The 13,787-nt window shown below is 41.6% G+C and overlaps 1 protein-coding gene across 5 annotated transcripts; it reads left to right on the plus strand.

Moving 5' to 3' along the window:
- Positions 1-1,266: 1,266 nt before the first annotated feature.
- On the plus strand, positions 1,267-13,418 carry nrbp1 (nuclear receptor binding protein 1). Of its 5 annotated transcripts, XM_047049730.1 has the most exons (20): positions 1,267-1,424; positions 1,515-1,705; positions 1,790-1,883; positions 2,336-2,592; positions 2,704-2,826; positions 8,460-8,561; positions 8,656-8,745; positions 9,088-9,128; positions 9,233-9,327; positions 10,130-10,213; positions 10,292-10,350; positions 10,514-10,612; positions 10,700-10,832; positions 10,940-11,030; positions 11,215-11,265; positions 11,385-11,520; positions 11,680-11,733; positions 11,823-11,886; positions 11,968-12,023; positions 12,103-13,418. In XM_047049730.1, the coding sequence occupies exons 4-20, from the start codon at positions 2,362-2,364 to the stop codon at positions 12,196-12,198; spliced, it is 1,605 nt and encodes a 534-aa protein (XP_046905686.1). In that variant the 5' UTR covers positions 1,267-1,424; positions 1,515-1,705; positions 1,790-1,883; positions 2,336-2,361; the 3' UTR covers positions 12,199-13,418. The 5 variants fall into 5 exon arrangements, with proteins under 5 accessions (XP_046905686.1, XP_046905689.1, XP_046905688.1 ...); XM_047049733.1 differs by lacking the exon at positions 1,515-1,705; XM_047049732.1 differs by having other exon boundaries at positions 1,267-1,397; positions 1,515-1,883.
- The last annotated feature ends 369 nt before the right edge of the window (positions 13,419-13,787 follow it).

The following is a 13,787-nucleotide window of genomic DNA, read 5'->3' on the forward strand; positions in this document are numbered from 1 at the left end:
CCTGGATTCATAAAATAAAAAATAATATCAAAGCTATTAATTGTTATTACATGACCTGTTATGTTATGAATATGACGAACCAAAGCAGACCAAAAGGATGTAGTATAAATACAATTGCAAAACAAATGAATGATAGTTTCATCCTCAGTAGCACAAAAAACACATTTAGGATCAATATTCAGTTTAAATCTCTTATTCAAAAGGTGTGTCACTGGATATATCTTGTGTACAATTTTAAAGGACACTTCTTTCACTTTGTTGGTAATGCAAAATTTGTTAGAAATCTTCCAAACTTTCGACCAGTCTACATCTTCAAAAACAGAAGCCCAATAAAATCTTGAATTCGAAAGGGATGATGCACACACTAAATTCCGAATATATTTATTACAACACCTTTCTTTCATAATATTAAACTTACCTAAAAATATGTCAGATGTGGCATACGTGGAGTATTGTGTAGGTGAAACATTCCTGAGAAGCGCTAAAACACCAAGTGGTATCGCATCAAACACAATAGCATATTCTTTAGGAGTTACAGGTAATTTGAATTTGTCCAGAAAATCTTTATAAGAAAGTAATATGTTATTGGCATCTAACAGTTGAAAAACATAAATGATATTGTTATCAAACCAGTTGGGTAAAAATAATGATTTATTTTTGTATTTAATATCCTTATTATTCCAAATCATATATTTGTGTGGTGAGAAGTTATGTTTGTAGGCCAGAGTCCAAGCCAACAGTGCTTGTTTATGAAAATTGGATAGTTTAATGGGGATTTTAGTAGTATCAAAGTTACTTTTCAAAAGGAATTTCAGACCACCAATTGTTTTAAATATACATTTTGGGAAGATGTGCCATGGTGACTTGTGTTCTTTGGATTGGAACCATAAAAGATGACGTCAAACGAGTTCCTAAGAACACAAGAACGGAAAAAAACGTGGATCGATAAACAGCCATTCTCTGCTACAATGTTGCAGGACCACCGTTTCAAGTAGAAACTTGAAATATCACACTGACCTCCTGCGGCAAACTGTCTTTATTGAACACAAACGATATCCTAACACTTTTTTTAGGATATCGTTTTTTTAAATATTTTTTTCACCTAAAATCTGTGTTTTATCTAATTTTTTCTGTTTTGTTAGTGTTAATGATTTAATTTCCTCTATACTAAAATAATTCGTGTCTCTTGGGGTGCCCTCCGTGTGTTGAATTACCCATTTTGCTCAGCGTTTTGGCGTGATGTTTGACGCAAAACGAAATGTGTCTTTCTAGTGCATGCTGTGGCTAGCGTGCTGTGTGATATGCTGACCGCCATTGTCGCGCAGGTGTAGAAACGGTTAGATGTAGAATTACATCGCTGGCAACATTCTGGCTGTGTTTGGGATTACATGGTCAAGGTTATGTATATAATATCACTAGTAAAAGTAAGATTTCAATAATTCTGGATAAAGTGTTGCAGTTTTATATTAACAGTAGTGTGGTTGGTGCTAATCCAACGCCGCCCTTGTTTGCAGAGCTGGCGCAGTGGCGTTTCTGCCGGTCAAATTCTTCCAGGAAAAAGACGACCAAGTTGGCTAGCAAACAAATGAACGTTTGTTGGAGAGGACTTCATATAGCTATAGCGTCGAATTTCCCTTGTCAGCATTGAATATAAATGACACCACAATGACACCAATTGTTCGCAAGTAGCTTTGTGCTAGTTATGGTTAGTTGTAAGAGTTCCTAAAAGAGACCACTCTTTTGCTGGCTAGGTGGTTAGCTAACACCATAATTTTCTGTAATTTTCCAGTCAAAGTCAGTTTCACCTCGTCGACAAAGGATAGTTGTTTTCAACGCGTCAAGTCCTTGGTGGCGGACCTGGCAACACACTACAATTTAGAGAGGTGCGTTACATTTGATATACGAGCTGAACAGCTAGTCTAGCTATCCAGCCAGACAATCGGGCCCTAGCTAGCTAGCTAACTAAGAGTCTTGGCTCAGCAAGCTAGAGCTAGCTAACAACAATCCCAGGTGGACCTCTTTGCTAGATGTATTAAGCATATGTAAGTGCACATTTATTTTTACGACTTCAAATTGTGTATCCCTGGTGGCTAATTACATATTTTAAAGCATTCGCATCAAAGGAATGTGATTTTATACATTTAAAATGCAATTCCTTAGCTGACACGCCAAGCCATGTAATTCTACGACGCACTATTTGAAATATTTTATTAAACTGTTAGTGTAATGTGTTACAATGCATGGGGAGTAGTTAGCAAGCGTAGTTGAACTACTGACAAAGGTACTTATATAGGGTTCAGATTTGTACCTTAACATATACATTTTCATTTTGCAGCAGGCAGTCTAGTCTGAAAGTAAGCTATGCTAGAGGGAGAAGGAAAGCAGGCTTCGGACTCCGTACAGGAGGGGATACCGGAGTCAGGGGCTGCTGCCTCTACCACGCAGAGTGTGTCATCCGTTTCCCCCCCAGCTTCCACGTTGACACAACCTCCCCCAACTGCAGCGACTGAAGATGAGGAAGAGGAAAGTGAAGATGAGTCAGAGATTCTGGAGGAAAGCCCATGTGGACGCTGGCAGAAACGCAGAGAGGAGGTACACTAGACCTATTACACACCTTGGGATAGATTAATTGAGCTTATCTACAAGATTTGCATCTGACATGCAAAAGCAGAACATTACAGCATCTGCTCTATTTGTTTCTAGGTAAATCAGCGCAATGTCCCAGGCATTGACAATGCGTACTTGGCCATGGACACTGAAGAGGGCGTGGAGGTGGTGTGGAATGAGGTTATGTTTTCAGAGAGAAAGAACTTCAAACTGCAGGAGGTGTGTCCACATAGATCTTCCCTTTAACCCTCTTCACTGTGATGTTAATACACATTAGATGACATAAGGCTACACTGTTATTACATTAAATACACTAGTGCACAGTGCCTGTGATAAAATTGGTGGTGCACACAGATTCCTGGAATTATAGATTTCCTTTATGGGTTAGGGTTTTATGAATAGATAAAAATGTGCGATATATATATATATACAGTGCCCTCCAAAAGTATTGGAACAGTGAGGCGAATTCCTTTATTTTTGCTGTAGACTGAAAACATTTGGGCTTGACATCAAATAATGAACGTGAGACCAGAGATCAACGTTTCAGCTTTTATTTCCAGGTATTTACATCAGGATCTGATGCACAACTAAGAAAATATCACATTTTGTTTGAATCCACCCATTTGTCATGTGAGCAAAAGTATTGGAACAGATATACTTAAAACATATTTAAGTGAATAAGACTTAATATTTAGTTGCAAATCCTTTGCTTTCAATAACTGCAGCAAGTCTGTGACCCATTGACGTCACCAAACTTTTGCATTCTTCCTTTTTGATGCTTTCCCAGGCTTTCACTGCAGCCTCTTTCAGTTGTTGTTTGTTTTGTGGGGTTCCTCCCTTCAGTCTCCTCTTAAGCAGGTAAAATGCATGCTCTATAGGGTTTAAGTCTGGAGATTGACTTGGCCAGTCTAATACCTTCCATTTCTTGCCCCTGATGAACTCCTTTGTTGTTTTGGCAGTGTGTTTTGGGTCGTTATCTTGCTGCATGATGAAGGCTCTGCCAATCAGTTTGGTTGCATCTTTCCTTAAATTGGCAGACAAAATGTTTCTGTAGACTTCCGAGTTAATTTTGCTGCTGCCATCATGTGTTACATCCTCAATGAAGATTAATGAGCCCGTCCTAGAAGAAGCCATGCAAGCCCAAGCCATGACATTACCTCCACCGTGTTTCACAGATGAGCTTGTGTGTTTGGGATCATGAGCAGTTCCTTTCTTTCTCCAAACTTTAGCCTTTCCATCACTTTGGTAAAAGTTAATCTTTGTCTCATCAGTCCATAAAACTTTGTCCCAGAATTTTTGAGGTTCATCTCTGTACTTTTTGGCAAATTCCAGCCTGGCCTTCCTATTCTTCTTGCTAATGAGTGGTTTGCATCTTCTGGTGTAGCCCTTGTACTTTTGTTCATGAAGTCTTCTGCGAACAGTAGATAGTGATACCTTCACTCCTGCCATCTGGAGGTTGTTGCTGATCTCACTAACAGTTGTTTTAGGGTCTTTCTTTACAGCTCTCACAATGTTTCTGTCATCAACTGCTGATGTTTTCCTTGGTCTACCTGTTCGACGTCTGTTACTTAGTACACCAGTAGTTTTCTTCTTCTTCAGGACATTCCAAATGGTTGTACTGGCTATGGCCAATGTTTCTGCAATGGCTCTGATTGATTTTCCATCTTCTCTAAGACTCACAATTGCTTGTTTTTCACCCAAAGACAGCGCTCCGGTTTTCATGTTGTTTTCACCTCTGAATACAGTCTGCATAGACAAAACCTATCTTACCCAATCTGAACCTGAGTGTAGACATTCAGTGGTATTTATTGATTGAATAATGTATGTAATAGGACACACCTGGGCAACAAAACACACCTGTCAGTCATATGTTCCAATACTTTTGCTCACGTGACAAATGGGTGGGTTCGAACAAAAAGGTGATATTTTCTAATTTGTGCATCAGATCCTGATGTAAATACCTGGAAATAAAAGCTGAAACGTTGATCTCTGGTTTCACATTCATCGTTTGATGTCAAGCCCAAATGTTTTCAGTCTACAGCAAAAATAAAGGAATTGGCCTCACTGTTCCAATACTTTTGGAGGGCACTGTATATATATATATATATTAATCGCAGACCCCTAGACCTCCACATCCCCCTATTCTAAATGTCCCTTGATTTCTTTTTGTCCCATAATTTTTCATCCTCCACAATGTTAACAGACCTATGCAGTAGCCACCCATTTAGCTATGGCTGCAGTAAGTTTGTTCTTAGTTGTGGTATCCATGCGCTTCTGTCTGAAGTCATCCATTGTCGCCTGACTTTGACGAGGGGGCGGAGAATTCGCATCAGCTGTGTGTTTGGCCATCAAGTGGTATTTCAGACTGAATGTGCTGCGATGATAGCTCAGTTCACAATGACAAAACACACAGACCACTTTGGTCTTGTCAATGGAACCATTTGGCAACTTTTAAAAAGTAAACTTTCCATTCAGAATCTTTTTGGCATCCATTTCATGCTCGCCATCCACTCACAACGTAACATTAGCCTACTACTCTTTGGCCGGCTAGCAAGCCTAAACAAGTGTGTGCGGCGTGCCTGATGTTTTGTTTCCGGTCTCATTAGATCCGGTGTGGTTTTGTAGTTTTTCTAACGTTAATAGTTGTTGCAACAGCAAGTGGAAAAAATTACAAAGTTTGCTAGGCCAAAACAACATTTAAAAAATTGATGCAGTTAAAATGGGTTTGCATTAACGCCGTTAATAACGCGAGTTATTAGTGTACGACACCTATGACACAAGTTAGTGTACGACTGCGTATTAGGGCCATTGTAAACAAATTAAAGGGAGGGGGGGTAATATTCAGAGAAAAAAGCTGTAAATTAGCAAGAGAAAAACTTTGAGATTCTCCAAGATTATAAAGTCACAAATAAAAAGCTATAGACCTCATCCAAATCAGTTGTTCTAGGTTGTTTCCTTCTGAATAGGCCCATTTCACGGTAATGTCTCTTCAAAGTCCAGATGCTTATGAGAGTGTGCTGATTCTGGGCAAAAATCGTGAATATTTCCTTATTGCTAAATCCATTAGAAAAGTATAACTTGATAAAGTCATCTATTTCTGCAGGCATAGTAGCCCATGGCAAGCTGCGGCATCTGTGGTGTGATGAGTTTGACCATGCAAAGTGATTTGACCCCACCCCCCAAAATACTTGAGGTTTCTTTTCTCCAATATTCGTGCCCGTCTCCGTAATTATTTGTATTGTTTTACCTACAATGGCCCTAAAATGCTGTCGTAATTTTTGACATCAGTAAAATGCATGGAAATACCATGCTCTTTAAGAAAACAATGAATTTCACAGTTGGATGGAATCTTCTTGCAGTAGATGTTGAAACCATGTTTTGGCCCTTGGTTCTTGTTTCCCTTTTCTGAGAAATAGTCTAAGCCGTCAGTGTGGCTGGCTCAGACAGGCTAGTCGTCCAGCGGTTCTACAACATCAAGTACCTATTAGCTACAATATAGTACATTTAGTCATTTAGCAGACGCTCTTATCTTGTATAGTAGTGGGTAAAAAACGATTGCACATTCTGCCTGTTCAGCTTCAGAAGAAACCCACTAAGGTATCCACTCAAATGAAAGGACGACTTAGATATAATGATCTTAATTAAATTAAATAGTTAAACATCCGGTAATACTATACTTTTCTGTAGACTGGAGAGCAAAGTTGCCTTTAAGACAGGGACTTCGCTAGACCCTTTTTACAGGGGCACGTGCCCCAGTATAAATCTGGTGTGCCCCTGTAATTGTTTTTGTTTGACCTATTTAGTGGCGTTTTTATATGTTAAAAATTGGTTGGGCAAAAAACATTTCAAAATATAGGATACCAGTAAGCTACAAAAGTCCCTCTTGCTACTGATGTGTTTATTTAACACGTCATCAAACAGCGTGGCTCCACACAACACTTTTAACGACAGAGCGGCTTGCTTCTACCAGGTGTTGTAGTACACAAACTGCAGAGAGGGAGACCTTCTTGTGTAATTGCTCTCCTTGTCTCTCACACACATGTAAAATTACCACTGTCATATTTACAAACCTAAATTAAGAATGCAACCAAGCTCAGAACCAATGTGCCTACAGGGCCATGCGCAAACAGCAATGAGTTCAACACAACAGGAAGGCCACAACGAAGCAGAAATACAACTTTTTAGGGATACAGATCCATTCTATGACAACAACCAGATAAGCATGGACACACTGACACATCACCATCTTTATCTATCGATCCAGCCCCATAATATGACCAATGCACAGACCAGCACAACAAAGGCAGGATGATAAAATATGCTTTCACTCACCAAGGCTGAGAGCTCACTTGAAGAGAAAGGTGCCTTCTTTTGTATGCTAACTAGACTAACCGTTTGCCACTCTTTAAAAACCACTCCAAGTTAAATCTGCGGTTACTTTTACCAGCAGTTTGAGCGATGACAGTATCGTGGCTGATGGGCACCACTTAAGCTGCTTTACTTTAACTTTCTCCTCCAAATTAAGGGTTTATAAGGTATATAAGGGTATACAACCGGTGCTCAAGTATGAAATCCACTTTATTCATTTTCTCAAGTTATCTGACGTTTGTGAAGCTAACAAGCTAGCTAAGACAATCTAGCTACATCTCCTCGCTCTTCTAGCCGACTAATGTTGGCGACAAGCAGCCAATCGGGGCTGAAATACAAAATGACGCTGAATTGGGGCAACCGGCTCTCAGCCCCACTTGGCATAACATTTGTGTGATCCACATTACATTACATTACATTCTGAGCATGCGTGTTAATACTTTCCCACCTCCAATGCATTGTGAGAGGGGCTAGCCCCACCACGCTCTCCTTTTTGCCGACTAATGTTGGCGCCAGAAAGACAGATAGCCAATCAGGTCTGAAATACAAAATGACGCTGTGGTGGGGCAACTGTCTCTCAGCCCCACTAGCATCAAATTTGTGTGATCTACTTTACATTACATTACATTCTGAGCATGCTTATTAATACTTTCCCACGTCCAATGTACATTGCATTGTGAGAGAGGGGCTAGCCCCACCTTCACGATTAGCCTATGCTAAACTCGAATAGGCAGAACGCAGTCTGAAGCAACAAGGCAGGGACCAATGAACATGAAATAAAATCTTAACACAAACGAATGAAACGAAACAATTTAGGAAGACGCTATATTCATAGATAGTAAATTATTCGAAGTAAACGAAAATAAAAATGTTAGAGAAATTAAAAATAACATAATTTTGTTGCAGTTCTTTCTGTTGATAACAGGTGGGGCACTGCCCCACCTGCCCCTAATGACCAGTCGCCACTGGACCTATTTACTTTGTTAGTCAGTGCATTCATTTAGATTGATAATCCCAGAAAAAGAAACCCAGTATCCTAATCAACGCTTGTAAAATCAATGCAGTTTACCCTGCTTTTTTACTGCGACTTACAGTAAGTACAGGGACATTCCCCTCGAGGCAAGTAGGGTGAAGTGCCTTGCCCAAGGACGCAACGTCATTTGGCACGGCCGGGAATCGATCCGGCAACCTCCTGATTACTAGCCCAACTCCCTCACCGCTCAGCCATCTGACTCCCTAGCCTACATGAAGCTCAAAAAAATGTATTTGATTTCAAGTTATTGCGAAAAATATTAGTGCGCGCTCGCATTAACTATTAATGTCCTTACCAAATCTGATATCAAACTTGCGTCCCTGAACCTGAACTCCCTGGGATCACATGGATCACAATGGTCCCAATTACATGGATAAGGGACTACTTCCTGATCAATGAAGTAGTATCTGTCCTCAAAAACATAATTTATCCTTCTGTTTAACACTTTTAGGAGAAGGTCAAAGCCGTTTTCGACAACTTGATTCAGTTGGAGCACCTGAACATTGTGAAGTTTCATAAGTACTGGGCTGATGTGAAGGAAAATAGAGCCAGGGTAAGGGAAATTCTTCACTGTACTAACATACATTCTGGAAATGAAAATACAGAGTAAGGTTTTGTGATAATAATTTTTGTATGGTGTATTACAGGTCATTTTCATCACGGAATACATGTCCTCAGGAAGTCTAAAACAGTTTCTGAAAAAGACCAAGAAAAATCACAAGACTATGAATGAGAAGGTATGGTAACACTGATTTTGTTTTTCACAGAGGATACAAGGGAAATTGACACAAAAGAATGGAGGACCAACAAATTAATTTATGACACCCCCCCCCCCCCCCCCCCCCCCCCCCCCGGCTCTGAGCTGCAACAACCCAGCCATGTTTGTCCCATTCCTAGGGTCTTGAGAAAAACCCAGTTGTAACTGATTTTATTAAGCCCTCTGTTAATTCTAGGTTGCGCAATGTTTTCAAATGCAAGTACCTGCTGATTAACTGGGCGTTAGGGCAGCTCAAACATACCCACTTTTCAATTGTATTTTAGATTTTGGTGTGGATTTTTAAAATCTGTTCTGTTGTCAGGCATGGAAGCGATGGTGCACCCAGATTCTGTCTGCTCTCAGGTCAGTTACACACATTACACTGTGCTCAGTACACAGGATCACTCTCTTTCCGATATTGTCATTCTTTTTGTCTTATCACACTTGCTTCCTCTTGTCCCCTCCAGTTACCTACACTCTTGTGACCCTCCTATCATCCATGGCAACCTGACCTGTGACACAATTTTCATCCAGCACAATGGCCTTATCAAGATTGGCTCAGGTAATTGGACCCCAGTTGGCATTTGAACTGAGGGGAAAATGTAAACCCCCATAAGTGTTAAACTGTGTTTCCTTTAGGATTTTTTTTTGCATTGGGGGCAGGTCTGTCCAAACAACAACCCCCCTCCCCTTAGCCGAAACGAAGTTCACTGTATTTCGGAGCAGGTTAATGTAATAGTCTACTGTCTACTGTCTAATGTGATATTGCACATATTTTTATCCTATTTCCCCTAAAGCAATAAGGTTAGGCTACTTAAAGACACCCCTTCCGCTCATAAAGTATGTTCTAAATAGCATAAATGCTGCCAATTAATAATTGACATAACAACTTATTGTAAATGGTGCTGATAGCTTTTTGTACAGACCTATTTCTGATACTGTGGCAGCAGAAATTTAGAAAATCAACATAGATTAAACTCTGGTTAAGGGGAAAAAGACAGTGTTGGTGTTAGCCAGTAACCACACTAGCCATAACCTCTAAGAACCTCAATATCTCATACACAGCTGCCCCGCAGGCCCACACACACACAAATACACACACCCTAGTCTGTACTGTTGGGGGTCCCCCTGGCTCACCCAATAAAAATGCAACCACGTAGGCTGGCCCCAGCGACCCAGGTTCCATTCCAGCCCAGGCCCTTTGCTGCACTCTTTCCCTCTCCCACCTTCCCTCCCTCATGCCCTCTCTCGCATTAATATAGCAACAAAGCTGAAAACGAAATAAGGCCAAGGCCTTTATTGGCCAAGCCGAGTATCCAGGCCCAACATTCCCTAACTGTACTGTGAACTGTTGGTTTCTACAGTGGCCCCCGACACCATCAACAACCATGTGAAGACTTGCCGGGAGGAGCAGAAGAGCCTCCACTTCTTCGCTCCAGAGTACGGAGGTAAAAGTCCCCCACTCTACTGCAATGGCTATGGACACTGTGAGACATGGCATTAATGTGTGTTTGTGTTCTCCTCAGCGGTGGCTGATGTCACCACAGCTGTGGACATCTACTCCTTTGGGATGTGTGCCTTAGAGGTGAGTGGAGAGTTCCCTGACAGGAGGACCATGGACTCCCTTCCACCTAGTTAAGAGTTTAACTACAGTCAATCCGGTGTCAAATTAAGCTGTGTCTATTGTGTTGGAGTGTGTTGTCTTGCTGTGAAGGCCCCATTTTCATGTCTAAGTTGTGTGTCGTCAGATGGCCGTGCTGGAGATCCAGAGTAATGGCGAGTCTTCCTACGTGTCTCAAGAAGCCATCACCAGTGCCATTCAGTCTTTGGAGGACCCTCTACAAAGGGTGCGTGGAGCACAAATGTTTTGCAATTTTTGGCTACACACATTCACATACACACACAATCCGGTTCATTGTGTGCGTGTCCTGCAGGAGTTCATTCAGAAGTGTCTGGAGGCAGCCCCCCTCCAGCGGCCCACACCCAGAGAGCTGCTGTTCCACCAAGCCCTGTTTGAGGTGCCCCTACTCAAGCTGCTGGCCGCTCACTGCATTGTCAGCCACCAGCGTGAGAACCTACACGCACACACTGTATCTCACTCTTTCTCTCACTCTCATTCTCACTGTCCCAGCCCACACAAACACACATTATTAAAGACAATGTGTATCTTGCAGACATGATTCCAGAGAACGCTTTAGAGGAGATGACCAAGAACATGGACCCCAACCTTGTGATTGTAGAGTGCAAGGAAGGAGTTCAGCTGAAGTGAGTGTTGGATGTCCGGCTGTTAAGTTTTTGAAGCAGGCAGCCAACCAACTAATTATTGGAGGACATCATGAATTTACTGTGGGGGTGGAGGGTGAGGGCAGCTGCTTTGCAATGCGTGTTGTGCATCCATTGCTGATAGGACACTGATTGTTATGCATGTCAATATTTTCCTCTGCTATAGGCTCTCCCAGTTTCCTGCTCTTGAGCTGGACAAGTTTCTGGAGGATGTGAGGTATGGGTGATTGTTTTTAGAGTGCATCTGTGTAGGTTACCAGTGTAGCTGTGCATACAGCAAAGCATGTGTACTGTAAATAGAGACCTCCCTGAGCACATTCTCCTTCCTGCTGTCAGGAATGGGATATACCCCCTGACAGCCTTTGGGGTGCCCTGTCCCCAGCAGCCCCAGCAGGAGGCAGTCACCTCCCCCATCTTGCCCCCTTCCGTGAAGACGCCCACCCCGGAGCCTGCAGAGCTGGAGACCAGGAAGGTAGGACCTGCAGCCAGCAGGGAAGGAGAGGGGAAGTTGGATGGGGGGGGGTTTCAATGAATGATGAATAAATCTAAATTACTATATAGAATGCATATTTAATTGATACAATTACGGCTGGAACTCTGAAGTACTTATGTTGACCTCCTTCCTCTGCAGGTAATGCAGATGCAGTGCAATATAGAACCTGTTGACGAGGGGGCCAAACATCACGTAAGACTGTCTCACAAATCTGAATGTTTTTGCTTAAAGGGAGTTTGTAGCTTTTTTGTGTCCAACCTTAATTTCTCTCATCTCTTTAGCTGACATTGTTGCTGAAACTTGAGGACAAGTTAAACAGGCATTTGAGTTGTGATTTGTTACCAAGTAAGTAATCCCCACAATATGTCTACTGGTAGGGGTGGAGGGCTGGTGGTGTAGCTCACGTCTGTGCCTCTGTCCCTACAGACGAGAATGTGCAGGAGCTGACCGTAGAATTGGTGCAGCTGGGGTTCATCAGTGAGGTAAGGGGAGGAACATCACACCACGGCCATAAGCACAACGCACATGTTCTTGATGTTCTTTCTCTGTTTCCACACCCAGGGGGATCAGCCGCAACTGGCTTCAGTTCTGGAAGAGGCTTTCACCAAGTTCTATAGCCGTAACGGTTCCCTGAACCCAGTCACAGTCTCCTCCTAGCAGAGGATGTTCAAAGGATTTGGGGAAAGCTTGATCTTCTCCCACACCAGATTCCTGACTCAGCCACTAGGTGGCTGTCCTGTTTGTACTTAATACTGCATTTGTTTCCAGTGCAGCCATCTGCTCCTGTTTTAGAAGAGGAAACAAACCCAGTCGTAACTTTAGAGGCAGGCCATATGTCAGTATTAAGAATGTTTTTAATATGTTGAATAGTTTGTCTGTATGTGAGCGAAATCCATGTCCTTGCGTATGCAAGTGTGTTGATGGTGTTGTGAGGCGTCTGATTTTGATGAATGAAGCTTACTCCACAAGGTTTTTCGATATGCTACTGTCACATTTCTTATTTTACTATGTTCTTTCTGTACATATGAGCTAACTAATCACCACATCCATACCAAAACCACCATAGCTACTGAACAGGGGCAAATCCATGATGAGTCAGAACACCAGAACAATGGATGGTATTTATCAGTACAGTATGGTCTATCATGAGGGTACACTTTCAGCATGATGGCTGTTATTCTAGAGAGTGTGCTTTGCAGTGTAAATGAGAGTTCCGTTATCACAGTCCCCTCTTATATTTGCTCTTATAGGAATAGGAATACAGCAAAAAATGTATGTGCCATAAATGGAGTGTACTCTTGGCATATTGGCCTGAATTTCAAGAAATTAATTGGCCTTCCACTGTAAATATGTGATGCATTATTTTACTATAGTCTACATAATCCAAAGATTAACCACACACCTAATAGTTGTTTCTATGTTCTTGTGCCAACATCAAATTAATGGGTTGGAATGCTTGTGTTATTGGCATTACTTTTCATCACAGATACTCATATGGGCCATCCACTCTGACTACACACTTTCTCCTAAATCGAGGCACAACTCGATGATAGTTTGCACTACTATAAAGTTTCAATTATGTACCTTTCAAATGCTGTACCTTTTGTTTCTACATTTGTGGATGGGTGTGTGTTTCTAAGATGTTCCAGTTAGGTTCAACCTTGTATTGAAAGTCAGTGGGTCATATGCTGTTGATCAATTGTACCTTCTGTAAATTCATAGTCACTCGTACATAGGTTATGTATCGCTGAGCTCTACTGCGTGTCTCGTTAACTGTTAGTAATGCTAGACCTTAGCTGCATCTGCTCCTTGCAGCATCTCTCCCCTATATATATCTTTTTTTTAACTACACCTGAAATAAACAAATAAAACACCTACATTTGTTTGTTTAGCAGATGCTTTTATCCAAAGCGACTTCCAAGAGAGAGCTTTACGAAAAGTGCATTGGTCAATGATCATAAACAACGAGATGGCCCCAAAAACATTGCGAGTAGCCAAAACATGAAGTATACATTGTGAAAAGCAAAAAAGTGCCAATGGGAAGAACCAGAAGAGCATGTAGTTAAACATTACAAATTAAACAACATGAACCTCGAAAGTGCTAGAGTGTACCTGGAGGAAAGCAAGCAACAATAATATCATTCACAGCCAGCAGAGTCGTTCAATCAGTTACAACTAACCAACAATAAGTGATCCTGGAATTAACATCTGATCCAACAAATCTTTCCTAAGTATTGTTGTACTCT

Source organism: Hypomesus transpacificus, chromosome 26 (genome assembly GCF_021917145.1).
Source record: "Hypomesus transpacificus isolate Combined female chromosome 26, fHypTra1, whole genome shotgun sequence".
NCBI classification, from domain to species: Eukaryota; Metazoa; Chordata; class Actinopteri; order Osmeriformes; family Osmeridae; genus Hypomesus; species Hypomesus transpacificus.